Genomic DNA, 15,951 nt, shown 5'->3' with positions numbered 1-15,951 from the left:
TTATGGGGTCTGATCACGTCTTGCTCGTGAGAGAGGTTTTAGTCAATGGTTCTGAAACTTTCAGATCCGTGCGTTCTTTTACAAATCTTTATGTCATCTTATAGATGCTGTACTACGTGCTATTCGGAAATGCTCCAAATATCTACTCTACTATACGAATCCGTTTCACTACTCATAGTTATTCGGATTAGTGTCAAATCTTGCATCGACGTAACCCTTTACGACGAACTCTTTAACCACCTCCATAATCGAGAAAAATTCCTTAGTCCATTAGTTACTAAGGATAAATTTTGACCGCTGCTAGTGATTCAATCATGGATCACTCTCTGTACCTCTCAACATACTTTGAGTCAAGGAACACATCAGGTGCGGTACACAGCATGGCATACTTTAGATTCTACGGCTAAGGCATAGAAGACGACCTTCGTCTATTCTCTTTATTCTGCCGGGGTCGGGTTTTGAGTCTTACTCAAATTCACACCTCACAACGCAACCAAGAACTCCTTCTTTGCTGATCTATTTTGAACTCTTTCAAAAAACTTGTCAAGGCATGCATCTTGTTGAAACTTCTATTAAGCGCTCTTGATCTATCTCCATAGATCTTTGATGCTCAACATTCAAGTAGCGTAATCCAGGTACTCCTTTGAAAACTTCTTTCAAACAACCTTGTATGCTTTACAGAAATTCTACATTACTTCTGATCCACAATATGTCAACCACATATACCTATCAGAAATCCTATAGTGCTCCCACTCACTTCTTTGGAAATACAAGTTTCTCATAAACCTTGTACAAACCCAAAATCTTTGATCATCTCATCAAAGTGTATATTCCAACTCCGAGATGCTTGCACCAGTCCATTGAAGGATCACTGGAGCTTGCATACTTGCTAGTATCTTTAGGATTGACAAAACCTTCTGGTTGTATCACATACAATGTTTGCTCAAGGAAACCGTCGAGAAAACAATGTTTTGACATCCTACGTGCAATATTTCATAAATAATGCATCAACAACTAACATAATTCTAACAGACCTTTAGCATCGCTACGAGTGAGAAAGTCTCATCATAGTCAACTGTTTGATCTTGTCGAAAACATCTTTGCGACAAGTCGAGATTTTCTTAATAGTGACTTATCACCATCATCGTCTGTCTTCTTTTAAAGATCCATCTCTACTCAATAGTCTTATGACCATCAAGTAGTTCTTCCAAAGTCTACACTTTGTTTTCATACATGGATCCTCTCTCGGATTTCATGGCTTCCAGCCATTTGTCGGAATCCGGGCCCACCATTGCTTTCTCCATAACTCGTAGGTTCACTGTTGCTCAACAACATGACCTCCAAGACAGGGTTACCGTACCACTCTGCAGTAGTACGCGACCTTGTCGACCTACGAGGCTTGTAGTAACTTGATCCGATGCTTGATGATCACCATCATCAGCTTCCACTTCAATTGGTGTAGGCGCCACAGGAACAACTTCCTGCGCCCTGCTACACACTGGTTGAAGTGATGGTTCAATAACCTCATCAAGTTCTACTACCCTCCCATTCAATTCTTTCGAGAGAAACCTTTCCTCGAGAAAGGATCCGTTTCTAGAAAACAAACACTTTGCTTTCGGATCTGAGACAGGAGATGTACCCAACTGTTTTGGATATCCTATGAAGATGCATTTATCCGCCTTGGGTTCGAGCTTATCAGACTGAAACTTTTTCACATAAGTGTCGAAGCCCCAAACTTTCAAGAAACGACAGTTTAGATTTCTCTAAACCTCAGTCTTTACTGTGTCATCTCAACGGAAATACGCGGTGCCCTATTTAAAGTGAGTGCGGTTGTCTCTAATGCATAACCCATAAACGATAGTGGTAATTCGATAAGAGACATCATAGTATGCACCATACCAAATAGTGTGTGGCTATGACGTTCAGACACATCATCACACTATGATGTTCCAGGTGGCATGAACTGCGAAACAATTTCCACATTGTCTTAACTGCGTACCAAAACTCGTAACTCAGATATTCATTTCCATGATCATATCATAGACAGTTTATCCTCTTGTTACGACGAACTTCACTCTGAAACGGAATTGAACTTTTCAACATTTCAGACTTGTGATTCATTAAGTAAATACTCTTGTATCTACTCAAATCGTCAGTGAAGTAAGAACATAATGATATTCACTGCGTGCCTCAGCACCCATTGGACTGCATACATCAAAATGTATCACTTCCAACAAGTCACTATCTTATATTCAAGAAAATAGAGTAACCATTATTCTCTTTAAATGAATAATTGTATTGCAATAAACACGATCCAATCATGTTCATGTTTAACGCAAGCACCAAATAACAATTACTTAGGTTTAACACCAATCCCGATGGTAGAGGGAGCGTGCGGCGTTTGATCATATCAACCTTGGAAACACTTTCAACACGTATCGTCACCTCGCCTTTAGCTAGTCTCCGTTTATGCCGTAGCTTTCATTTCATGTTACTAATCACTTAGCAACCGAACCGGTATCCAATACCCTCATGCTACTAGGAGTACTAGTAAAGTACACATCAACATCATGTATATCAAATACACTTCTTTCGATTTTTGCCAGCCTTCTTATCTACCAAGTATCTAGAGTTGCTCCGCCTCAGTGACTGTTCCCCTCATTACAGAAGCACTTAGTCTCCGGTTTGGGTTTAATCTTGGGTCTCTTCATTAGTGCAGCAACTGTTTTGCCGTTTCACGAAGTATCCCTTCTAGCCCTTGCCTTTCTTGAAACTTAGTGGTTTTACAAACCATCAACTATTGATGCTCCTTCTTGATTTCTACTTTCGCAGTGTCAAACATCGCGAATCGCTCAAGGATCATTGTATCTATCCTTGATATGTTATAGTTCATCACGAAGCTCTCACAGCTTGGTGGCAGTGACTTTGGAGAACCATCACTATCTCATGTGGAAGATTAACTCCCACTTGATTCAAGTGATTGTCGTACTCATACAATCTGAGCACACGCTCAACGATTGAGCTTTTCTCCTTTACTTTGTGGACAAAGAATCTTGTCGGAGGTTTCGTACCTCTCAACAAGGGCACGAGCATGAAATCACAATTTCATCCCTTTAGAACATCACTTATGTTCCGTGACATTTCAAAACGTCTTCGGTGCCTTGCTTCTAAGCCATTAAGTATTTTGCACTGAACTATCGTGTAGTCATCAGAAACGTGTATGTCGGATGTTCACATCATCCACAGACGACGCTCGAGGTACAGCACACCGAGTGGTGCATTAAGGACATAAGCCTTCTGCGCAGCAACGAGGACAATCCTCTTCAAAGTTTGCTACTATCAACTTTCAACTAAATTTTCTCTAGGAACATATAAAAACAGTAGAGCTATAGCGCAAGCTACATCGTAATTCGCAAAGACCATTAGACTATGTTCATGACAATTTGTTCAATTAATCATATTACTTAAGAACTCCCACTCAAAAAGTACATCTCTCTAGTCATTTGAGTGGTACATGATCCAAATCCACTATCTCAAGTCCGATCATCACGTGAGTCGAGAATAGTTTCAGTGGTAAGCATCTCTATGCTAATCATATCAACTATACGATTCATGCTCGACCTTTCGGTCTCATGTGTTCCGAGGCCATGTCTGCACATGCTAGGCTCGTCAAGCTTAACCCGAGTGTTCCGCGTGCGCAACTGTTTTGCACCCGTTGTATGTGAACGTTGAGTCTATCACACCCGATCATCACGTGGTGTCTCGAAACGACGAACTGTAGCAACGGTGCACAGTCGGGGAGAACACAATTTCGTCTTGAAATTTTAGTGAGAGATCACCTCATAATGCTACCGTCGTTCTAAGCAAAATAAGGTGCATAAAAGGATTAACATCACATGCAATTCATAAGTGACATGATATGGCCATCATCACGTGCTTCTTGATCTCCATCACCAAAGCACCGGCACGATCTTCTTGTCACCGGCGCGACACCATGATCATCCATCAACGTGTTGCCATCGGGGTTGTCGTGCTACTCATGCTATTACTACCAAAGCTACATCCTAGCAAAATAGTAAACGCATCTGCAAGCACAAACGTTAGTATAAAGACAACCCTATGGCTCCTGCCGGTTGCCGTACCATCGACGTGCAAGTCGATATTTCTATTACAACATGATCATCTCATACATCCAATATATCACATCACATCGTTGGCCATATCACATCACAAGCATACCCTGCAAAAACAAGTTAGACGTCCTCTAATTTTGTTGTTGCATGTTTTACGTGGTGACCAAGGGTATCTAGTAGGATCGCATCTTACTTACGAAAACACCACAACGCAGATATATGAGTTGCTATTTAACCTCATCCAAGGACCTCCTCGGTCAAATCCGATTCAACTAAAGTTGGAGAAACCGACACTTGCCAGTCATCTTTGAGCAAAGGGGGTTACTCGTAACGATGAAACCAGACTCTCGTAAGCGTACGAGTAATGTCGGTCCAAGCCGCTTCAATCCAACAATACCGCGGAATCAAGAAAAGACTAAGGAGGGCAGCAAAACGCACATCACCGCCCACAAAAACTTTTGTGTTCTACTCGAGAAGACATCTACGCATGAACCTAGCTCATGATTCCACTGTTGGGGAACGTCGCATGGGAAACAAAAAATTTCCTACGCGCACGAAGACCTATCATGGTGATGTCCATCTACGAGAGGGGATGAGTGATCTACGTACCCTTGTAGACCGTACAGCAGAAGCGTTGGAGAACGCGGTTGATGTAGTGGAACGTCCTCACGTCCCTCGATCCGCTCCGCGAACAATCCCGCGATCAGTCCCACGATCTAGTACCGAACGGACGGCACCTCCGCGTTCAGCACACGTACAGCTCGACGATGATCTCGGCCTTCTTGATCCAGCAAGAGAGACGGAGAGGTAGAAGAGTTCTCCGGCAGCGTGACGGCGCTCCGGAGGTTGGTGATGACCTTGTCTCAGCAGGGCTCCGCCCGAGCTCCGCAGAAACGCGATCTAGAGGAAAAACCGTGGAGGTATGTGGTCGAGCTGCCGTGGAAAAGTCGTCTCAAATCAGCCCTAAAACCTCCCTATATATAGGTGGGAGGGAGGGGGCCTTGCCTTGGGGTCCAAGGACCCTCAAGGGGGTCGGCCGAGCCAAGGGGGAGGACTCTCCCCCCCAAACCGAGTTGGACTAGGTTTGCTGGGAGGGAGTCCTCCTCCCTTCCCACCTCCTCTTTTTTTTTCTTTTCCTCTTGATTTTTCTTCTCTTGGCGCATAGACCACTTGTGGGCTGTCCCACCAGCCCACTAAGGGCTGGTGTGTCTCCCCCAAGGCCTATGGGCTTCCTCGGGGTGGGTTGCCCCCCCCCCCCCCGGTGAACTCCCGGAACCCATTCGTCATTCCCGGTACATTCCCGGTAACTCCGAAAACCTTCCGGTAATCAAATGAGGTCATCCTATATATCAATCTTCGTTTCCGGACCATTCCGGAAACCCTCGTGACGTCCGTGATCTCATCCGGGACTCCGAACAACATTCCGTAACCAACCATATAACTCTAATACGCATAAAACAACGTCGAACCTTAAGTGTGGAGACCCTGCGGGTTCGAGAACTATGTAGACATGACCCGAGAGACTCCTCGGTCAATATCCAATAGCGGGACCTGGATGCCCATATTGGATCCTACATATTCTAGGAAGATCTTATCGTTTGAACCTCAGTGCCAAGGATTCATATAATCCCGTATGTCATTCCCTTTGTCCTTCGGTATGTTACTTGCCCGAGATTCGATCGTCAGTATCCGCATACCTATTTCAATCTCGTTTTACCGGCAAGTCTCTTTACTCGTTCCGTAATACAAGATCCCGCAACTTACACTAAGTTACATTGCTTGCAAGGCTTGTGTGTGATGTTGTATTACCGAGTGGGCCCCGAGATACCTCTCCGTTCACATGGAGTGACAAATCCCAGTCTTGACCCATACTAACTCAACTAACACCTTCGGAGATACCTGTAGAGCATCTTTATAGTCACCCAGTTACGTTGCGACGTTTGATACACACAAAGCATTCCTCCGGTGTCAGTGAGTTATATGATCTCATGGTCATAGGAATAAATACTTGACACGCAGAAAACAGTAGCAACAAAATGACACGATCAACATGCTACGTCTATTAGTTTGGGTCTAGTCCATCACATGATTCTCCTAATGATGTGATCCCGTTATCAAGTGACAACACTTGCCTATGGCCAGGAAACCTTGACCATCTTTGATCAACGAGCTAGTCAACTAGAGGCTTACTAGGGACAGTGTTTTGTCTATGTATCCACACAAGTATTGTGTTTCCAATCAATACAATTATAGCATGGATAATAAACGATTATCATGAACTAAGAAATATAATAATAACTAATTTATTATTGCCTCTAGGGCATATTTCCAACAAAGAATTGGTGGGATATGTGGCACCTCGGCGCGTGGTTAACGAGCCGGCGGAACATGAGACAAGCCAGGATCTAAGTCACCCAAACCACTTCAGATATTGCGTTTTTATTGACGAGCAAATTGCATTTTCTTCAAAATAAAATCGGGAGCTAAATGAGCGTCTTGATGTGATATTTTAACCTTCCGCATGGCTTGTCTTGGCTTTCTTGCAACAAATGTTGCTAATGAACTCGAAGAGATTGAAATTACCTCAATATTGCCGGTTAGACTGGATTCCGAGTCATCCTGAGCATAAGGCGCGTGATCAAGTTCAATAAACAAATGGCCAAGAGAGTCAAGTTCTACCTCGGTTTGTTCTCGTGGTGATGATTCATGAGACAGATCGTTTTTATGACCCGATCTAGAAACAATGATATGAGGTGTGACATTCCAAAAGTTGGAATTTTCCTACAAAAACAAAACAAAGTTTATGCGGGTTAAGATGAAATTGAAAAAATAAACAAAATATATGTGTCGGAAAAAGTTCAGTACCGGTGGGAGAGGATTTAGCAGATAAAATGGACCCAGACCAGTAATGATGCTTTTCTCCTTTAAGTCAGCGAAAAATCTCTTTGTCTCTTTGTTAAGAGGGTCATCACTTAACTCTAGATTGGAGAAGCATTGAACGTCGGATGAGTCGCCTGAGTAATCACACATCAAGGTGGTCTTCACACTAACGGGTTGAATCCGCCACCTCAACCAACAGCGAATAAGATCAATCCCGATCAGGCTGTGTGCGGTCAGAGCCCTTAATTTCATGCGGAGAGGCACCATCAGATCTCTCTCTTCATCCATCGGCCAACCAAGAAACTCCACGTTATTACCGAGCCGTTCCAACTTGAAACCGCGCAAAGGATTTTCTTTTATTGGGGCAGTGTTTCTGCAGTAGAACCAAGTTTTGTTTCATCCTTTTTGATGACTTGCTAACTTTGATTCAGGTAAGGAGTTATTTTTTCTCTTCTCGATAGAAACTCCACCAAGTTCACAAGCAGCACCCATCTTGATTTCAGCTTAGCGACTGAGATAGAAAAATTCTCTAAATAAGGTCACAGACCACTCAATCTGGAGATATACTTCACACAAGACTTGGAACTCATAGATGTTGGCCATGGAATTAGGGCCAATATCCCGAGGCCTGAGGTTGAATAAATGCAGAAGGTCACTAAAGAACTTTGAGTCACGGGGTCTAAAGCCTGTGCGTAAGTGATCAGCAAAGATAACAACTTCTCCTTGTCGAGGCTGCGGGTAAGATTCTTCTTTGGGAGCTCTCCATCCTTCCTCTTTTCGAGCCGGTAAGAAACCTTAGCTCACAAAATCCTCTAAAGTAAGTTTGGACTCTTGGGATCTGATCCAGTTGCAAACTTTCATATTCTTAGAGGCCATGGCAGATTATGGAACAGCTACAAGGATAACAAAAACAAATAAGCAGGTGCATGATATAAGTCGCCAATTATGGTGTTATTCAATCGGTGAGATTAAAATTTTGCACAAGGATATTTAAGCCGGCAAAATATACAGAAAGGTCTTTAAGCCGACACATTCTACAGAAAGGTGTTTCAAGCACGTAGTGTCAAGTAAGGGAGAATGAAAGCATAGTGCACTTCCATAAAATACTTAGCAAGAATTCTTCACAAACAGGTTCCTAGAGGAGATGTTTTTGGGATGGATCTAAATATACGCGGAAAATGGAGAAATATATGTTCTAAACTGGCGAATGGACCGAAACGCAAAGCGTTCGCCCAAATTCTCGTAAAAGTGGTTCATTACAGATCTATGGGCAAGAAACATAAGAGGGAAACTGCAGCAAGCCTATGAATACATAAGGAGTGAAGAACTTATGGGTCTACAAAACGATTGTTCAGTAAACTCGACGAACATGGGATGAACACCGGCGAAATCAACCAATGGATCTATGAACCCTAATGAGTAGGAATGCATACAAGATCTAGTTGAAGGCACATGGTGATGGTCGTGTACACCCCGACAAATGCGAAGAAGATCCAGTGGCGCAGGCGGCGCGGTCGAGAGGTCCACTCGTCGTTTTCGGAGCTTTGACATGCGTAGTGAGGGAGAAGAGCGCAAGGAGGAAGAAGAAGAAGGGGAAAGATAATACAGAGGTCTAATTCGCCTATTTATAAGGAAGGAGAAATTTAAACGGCACCATGCGAAACGGAACGGTCGTGGGAAATTCGTGGCTAAGATTACACCCAGATTTTCACGCCAGTCCAGATTTGGTGTTTTTTTAAGATTCATTATGATGGCTTTGAACAGCAACGGTCAGCATGATGGTGTCATGAGAATATTGACCGAATAGTACCAAAGTCTAAAATAAGACAAGAATGACCCGGCATAATCTTGACCCGGCTCAAGTTTTTTTACTTCATGGATAAAAGGCGGAGAGTTACCGGCTCATAGTTGGACCTTAACTTCAGATTTCCCTGCATGTTTAAGATGGAGTTTAGCATCGATGAATCCAAACTAAACTAGGGGCTAATGTTGGGGATATACCCCACGGGTATAATGTAACACCCAAGATGTGATCCTATCCTCATTTTGGCACGAGGGCCTCGACGGGGATAGAAGCGCATCTCGTCGTTTCGCAAGAATGGTATCGTTACAAGTACATGTACAAAAGATATGAGTATATGTAATTGGCATACACTCGGCACAAGCTACACCAAGATCACATCAATACACCAACATATTCAATCACCAAGCAGAAGAGCAGGGTTCGACTATGGACGAAAACAAATGACAAAAGAACGACGTCCATCCTTGCTGTCCCACGCGCCGGCTTGGAACCCAACCTAGATCGATGAAGAGGAAGAAGAAGAAACTCCAAATAGAACAGTCATCGCACTCATGACAAAGTATCGCTTTACCTGTACCTACAACTGTTGTTGTAGTAATCTGTGAGCCACAGGGACTCAACAATCTCATTTCCAAAGGTATCAAGACTAACAAAGCTTAATGGGTGAGGTGTGGTTAAGTGGTGAGGCTGCGGCAAGCGACTAAGCATTCATTTGAGGTGGCTAACTTACGAGTACAAGAATAAAGGAGGGGGGATGATCTACGCATAATCGGACGTGAACTAATAATGTTCAAATGAATGATCCCAAACACCTACTTACGTCAAACATAACCCCACCGTGTCCTCTTCCGGATGCAGAACTGACGAGAAGAAACGGTCGTGGTTACGCACACAGTTGCCATATTTTAGTTAAGTTTACTTCAAGTTATCTAAAACCCGATGTTAAACAAAGTTTCCAAGTTTGCCACATAACCGCGGGCACGGCTTTCCGAAAGATTTAACCCTGCAAGGGTGCTTCGACTAATCCATCACAAATTACCAACAAGCTGCATAGAAAGCCTCGTTCATGAAACTCGTGATCTCCTCGGATTCCTTTAGTGGAAAATCTCAACTCTGATATAGCCCAAAGCATCACCGGAATCCCGATGCACAAGATATTTTGTAAAAGGTAAAAACAAGTCCAGCAAGGCCGCCCGACGTGTCGACGAACCCGATAGGAGCCACTTATCTCGTTCTCAGGACACGACAGGATGGGACTATCTACGTGTAAAACCAATCCCCGAGTTTCCCCGCGGTGGCCCCGCAGGCAGCCCATTTTGGACCAACACTCATGAGGAGCACTGGCCCGAGGGTTTATTAATTATCCACGGGGTCCGGAAAGTCCCTATGCAATTTTATTAGGTTATTAGGCACATGTAGTACCAATATTGGGCCTTGCGAGACCAGTTTTAAACTAAAACGAATTATCAAGGGGGTCCCAATAACAACCCCGAGCGTGTTAGGAGCGCTGAAATATGGAACATAACACTGGTAGCCGAAACTAGGGCGGCAGAGATGGAATAAAGCACCGGGCTAGAAGGCTAGGCCTTCCGCCTTTTACCAAGTATATAGGTGCATTAAATTAAGAAGCACTTATATTGTGATATAACAAGGGACCCATGTTTTCATATGGAAGCAACTCCACCTGCAACTAGCAATGCTAACAAAAGGCTGAGCAAGCGGTAACATAGCCAAACAGTGGTTTGCTGGGTTATGGAAAGGTTAGAGGTTTTCATGGCAATGTTTGGAGGATGACAAATAAGTGGTAGGCAATGAGACATATCTAAAGAAACGAGACAACTAGCATGGCGTTGATAGTAATGGTATCTAGGGAAATGATCATCTTGCCTGTGATCCCGCTTGGAAGAAGAACGATTCCGTGAAGCACACGAACCCATGTAGTCGGACGAATCCTCACACTCCGAAGCGGTTCGGAACTCTATCGAGAAGAAGCAAACCGAAAACAATAATCAACACACGATATTCACCATGGCACATGCACAATATGATGCATGTCCATTTCAATTATGCAAGGCATGGCATGGCAATTCAGAACAATCAAACACTACACATTAAGTGATGCTCAATATGCAACGAGTTGCATATTGACGAAACTCCATACAACAAATTGTTTAGTTCACACCCATTTAGGTAAACGATAATATTACATGTTTTTTAAACATGGCAAGAGGTGAAACACAAATAAACTACATATCTAGGCATTTTAAATGAGGTGGGAAATGACATAGCATTACCGAAACGACCCCACACGTTAACTTCAAAATCTGTCCAAACCTTTTATAAACATATTTTAAGTTTGGTAAACGACAAAATAAAGTGGAGCATGTGAATCTACACATCATTCTTGTAGGTACATATACAGCTCATCTCTAATGAAGTTACGGTCTAAAAGATATGAGCAACACAAGATATTATGCCATGAATGCAACATGCATGCAAATGATAGCCATGCCACGTTTTGGTTCCGATAACTTGATGAAATACCGGTGCAAACAAATTGGGAGTGTGTGCATGTCATGTCAAAGAATGATGGGGCGATCCGGTTACCAGATTCCCATGTGCCGGAGGCATGAATATGGGGTACGTGCAACTAACATGTCATCTATGAAATGACCAACTGACATCTCATACAACAATGCATGTCTAGGTTATTTATGAAATCGCAAGAGGAAAAAAACATAGTCCGAATTGCAACATAGTGCAGCAACCCAGGTTTGAATCATGGCCAAGTGGCTGAATGTGTGCAACAAGTGGCCTAGGAAGAAACAAGCCAAAAAATTGGAGTGTCCTAGATTCGAACCCAGGACCTCCCTGGTGCTAGCGCTGCTCACTGATAACTTGATGAAATACCGATGCAAACGAATTGGGAGTGTGTGCATGTCATGTCAAAGAATGATGGGGTGATCCCGGTTACCAGGTTCCCATGTGCCGGAGGCATGAATATGGGGTACGTGCAACTAACATGGCATCTACGAAATGACCAACTGACATCTCATACAATAATGCATGTCTAGGTTGCCAAAAAATTGGAGTGTCCTAGATTTGAACCAAGGACCTCCCTGGTGCTAGCGCTGCTCACTGACCAGCCGAGCTACGAAGAGACTGTGACAAAGTTAGGGTTTTACTCCCTATGAATAAGGAGCCGATCTAAACCAATAACAAAACAAAAAAGTAAAATAGGGTTGTCTGGGATTCGAACACCAGACCCCTGGGCCCCTGCTTGGTTGGTCGTTTTGGGCCTGAATACACTTGGGCCATAAAATTTACACTGGTTTTTAAGTTTACACCAGGCCCGTATCTATTACAGACCACTCCCCGTCGTTTTCCCCCCACAGCCCATCGTTTTTCCCCACCTCTCCTCTCGCTGGAAACCAGATCGGATCTAGGACGCCACCGGATCCAGGGCTGCGCCGTCGGGGGACTCCAACGTATCGAGGGCGCCACCGGATCGAGGGCTGCGCCGCCGGGGGACTCCACCGGATCGAGGGCGCCACCGGATCGGATCGGCGCGTCACCCTCTACTCGACAGAAAGCAGAGCAACGACAGCATGGGTCTGCGAGGAGGTGATTATGGGGACCGACGAGGTTGAGAATGGAGGGATCTGGCGGCATGGAGATCTGGGTCGGCCGGATCGGGTCGGCGACGATGTCACAGGCACGGCTACGAGCTCCTGCAGCCATGACGGGACGTCTATGGAGCCTCCTGTGAAGAAATAAGAAGACTAGGATGATGGAGAGGAAGAGATGCACATAGAGAGATGTGAGGAAGGATGCGAGCGCAGGCGGCGAGGTGCAGGTCCGGCGAGGCCGACGGTCAGGTCGAGGTCGCCGGCGAGGTTCTGGTTGCTGCTACTAGGGGCGGTAGATGCAGCAAATCGAGGAGGAGAGCTCAGGGTCGGGCTTCTCCCGATCCAGAACGAGACTGCCGGCTCGGGGACGAGGAGGTCTGCCTACGAGCAATCCAAGCGGAGGCTGGGAAGCGAAATAAAAATACACATGTATTTTGATTGTAGGCTAGTACTCTATAATACAAGTGTAAAATATTACAAGGTAGCAAAAGAAAAAACGTTCTAAACGCAGCCTGGATGTTAACCGATGGAGCTTAACCACTGCACGGAAACTGTGTTTGTGTCCAACAATGGGCGCTGCGAAATTTAAACTAAAGCGATGGCCGAGGCTTCATCTTCCTTGAACTCAAGCGGATCTCACAATTAGATGCAGCACGCGGCGGCAAGGCTTGCAGGGCGGGAGGCCAGGGAGCAACGGAGACGGCGGGGGTCCAGAGTTGAGGCTTCGGATCTGAGGAGGACGACGCTCCCGTGGATCCTCCAAGGTGCGGCATCAAGCTCTCATAGAAACAGAGCACGGAGCCGTTCCCAATTCCTGTGAAGAGAAAAGAGAGAGCTGAGAGATGGAACGGGGAGAGAGGAAGGACAGACAGGGAGGCGATGGGGGAGCTGATGGCCTGGTCCGACGGGCATGGGGATGGAGCGCAGGGGACCTGCAGGTGCATGGCGCACGTGTACCCTCAAGATGGCTACGTGGCGAGGCTCGACGAGGAGCTCGCCGTGCAGGATCCTCTCTTCTAGGGATTGTGGGCGTGGGGACGGGAGAAGGTGCGACCCGCGGGCGACGGCTGCTGCTGGATTCATTGCCGAAGCAGGAGGCAGAGCTTGAGGCGACGGTTGGGCGGCGAGAACTGGCTCGGGCTCTCCCGCGATGCTGTTGCTGCAAGAGAGAGAGAGAGAGAGAGAGAGAGATGAGACGAGGGAGATGAGGGAGAGAAGGAGCAGGGGCAGGCGCTCGAGGCTGTCGCGACCTCGTGGTGGCGCTCGCCGACGCTGCTCCGATCCAACCTGGATCGAGGCTACAGAAGAGGGGAACGAGGCCTCCCGTTCGTTTGGTCTGACCACAGACGGCCAGGATTGATGGATCTGACTGAACCACGTTGGCTGGTTCAGTCCTGGCCAAACGGGCTGGGCCCACCACAATCGTGTCAGACGTGGCGCGGTACGCGTGGGCCCGATTATTAGTCGGCCCATGCCGGGCCAGTCCACCGACGCAGCCTTCCGGTCCAGGCACGGCACGGAGGTTATACGGGTCGGCCCCTAGGCACGCCAGGCCGGCTAGCCTGTTAGTTTTTTTTAGGCTGTTATTTGGGTTGATTTTGGTCTGTTAGGCTGTTTTTTGGGCCGACTTTAATAAATTGGGTTGTGTTCTGGCCCGATTTTGGCCTATTAGGTTTTTTTTATCCTATATATATATAAATCTTTATCTAATAATAAAGAGGCTATCGCTTCTGTCGGAAAACCCACCGTCGTCGTTTTTTGCAAAAAAGCCCTCCTAATTTATGATAATTAGTCTGCGGTCCTGTTTTTACTGAGATAACATTTCGTTTTTAACAGGAAAACCCCTATCCAATCCACATCCAGACCCGCCGTCGCACGGCGCCCCTCCCCCCGGATCCCATCTCTCCACCGCCCTCCATATCCCGGCATCCTTCACCTCCGGCCATCCCTAGCGTAATTCACCTTCTCATGTTGTTCCTCGCCCGTCCGCGGCAGTCTGATGGCGGCACTCCGTGAAGTGGAGGCTGGACGGGGAGAAGACTGGCGGGGGCGGGTAGGGGGAGAAGAGGGGCGGGGATAGAGAGGAAGAGGGGGCGACATGGATGGAGGCGGAGGAGACCGCGACACTGTGGGAGGCCCTAGCGGCGGTAGAGGGCTCCACGACGATGATGTAGGGCGAGATGGAGGAGGAGCGCCTCATGGCGACCAGCAGAGGGAGAAGGTTGAGGTCCAGATGGAGCTCCGCCAGTTTCGCCTCTTTGGCGCTCAACGCCGCCGAGATCGACCACCTTCGCACCCTCATCGACGACGGTGCGCCACCTCGTGCGCGTCCGCTACAGGCTCCACGCCTATCAGCAGGCGTGCCTCCACCTCGGCATCCCGCTTCCCGACAACGATGAGCCCGAGTGGCATGGCCATGGGGATGATGAAGGTTTCCTCGAGGGCGAGGGCGAGGACAGGGAGTACTACAAGGACGATGGTTAGGATGGCATCGAGGAGGACGTGGTGGGCGCGGATCTGCAGCGCCAGATCTGCCTCCTCGAGCACGACCAGGATGGGGATGTAGTAGGTGAACCATCCCTGGAGGAAGATGATGACGCCCACGAGTATGTAGATGAGGAATTTCTGGAGTCGAGTGGGCAGGAAACACACGGATTTTGTGATGACGAGATGTTACATGAGGAGATTGTGGAAGAAAGGAGCCACCTCTGTAATGATGATGAGTTGCCAGAGTCGCCCATTACTGGATATGGCCTTGAAGAAGGGGGAAGTGACGCCGATGGTACTAGCAATAGCAACGACATGGTCTACATGATCAACAAGGTGATGGTGCTAGCAGTGGCAATGACGTGGTCTACATGATTGCTCCACCCTCTACCTCTGAAACTCAGAAATCAAAGAAAGGTCGTTGGCATATCACTGTGAGTGAATAAGATCTGCTAGAGATGAAGAGGACCAGAGTATTTTTTTATTATTGAGGACATACATAATACATATAGATAAATTTGGATCATTTATAATTGAGAGATTTCTTGCCAAAAATATTAACTCTGTCCAGCAATGGGCAATGTCGAAGTAATAACATGAATTTGTTGAACAGAACCTTCGCTAACTGAATAGACTTACGAACAATTAACAATGTCAAATAGTTTCAAATCAACAAATGTGGTCATCGTCATTGAAGATGGTGGTTTTTTTTCTCCCGTTGCAACGCACGGGCCCTTTTGCTAGTAAATAATAAAATGGTAAATGGGTCGTGTCGTGCCGGCCCGCGTGCCTAGCCCTCAGGCCCAGGCACGGCCCGTTTAAGTCGTGTCGGGCCCAGCCCGTGGCGTGCCTTGCTGGCGTGCTTTCGGGGCGACCCAGAAAGCACGACCCGTTTGGCCAGCTTTGGGCTGGTTGAATGAAGCAGTGGTGGCACATCCACACATGGAGGATCCCGAGAAGGGAGATGTAGCTAGCGGCGGCGGGATTGGGGGATGGGACATACCTCTTAGAATTTAGG

The 15,951-nt window shown here is 46.4% G+C and overlaps 1 protein-coding gene across 1 annotated transcript; it reads right to left on the bottom strand.

Moving 5' to 3' along the window:
* Positions 1-12,862: 12,862 nt before the first annotated feature.
* LOC123408518 lies at positions 12,863-14,748 on the bottom strand. The gene is made up of 4 exons (XM_045101612.1): positions 14,429-14,748; positions 13,697-14,008; positions 13,379-13,605; positions 12,863-13,260 (listed from the first exon to the last, which is right to left on the bottom strand). Exons 1-4 carry the CDS (start codon positions 14,746-14,748, stop codon positions 13,037-13,039), a joined length of 1,083 nt encoding a protein of 360 aa, XP_044957547.1. The 3' UTR covers positions 12,863-13,036.
* Positions 14,749-15,951: the final 1,203 nt, after the last annotated feature.

This window comes from Hordeum vulgare, chromosome 7H, assembly GCF_904849725.1.
Source record: "Hordeum vulgare subsp. vulgare chromosome 7H, MorexV3_pseudomolecules_assembly, whole genome shotgun sequence".
In the NCBI taxonomy this organism is placed as follows: Eukaryota; Viridiplantae; Streptophyta; class Magnoliopsida; order Poales; family Poaceae; genus Hordeum; species Hordeum vulgare.
The sequence above is the reverse complement of the archived record's forward strand: the minus strand, read 5'-3'. Positions and strand labels throughout refer to the sequence as shown.

Coding starts and splice junctions, on each gene's coding strand:
- LOC123408518 (XM_045101612.1), bottom strand. CDS start 14,748: ATGAGGGTGCGAAGGTGGTCGATCTCGGCGGCGTTGAGCGCCAAAGAG. Junction 13,606..13,696: donor TCGGCGAGCGCCACCACGAG/GTCGCGACAGCC, acceptor TCTCTCTTGCAG/CAACAGCATCGCGGGAGAGC. Junction 13,261..13,378: donor CGTGCGCCATGCACCTGCAG/GTCCCCTGCGCT, acceptor TTCTCTTCACAG/GAATTGGGAACGGCTCCGTG.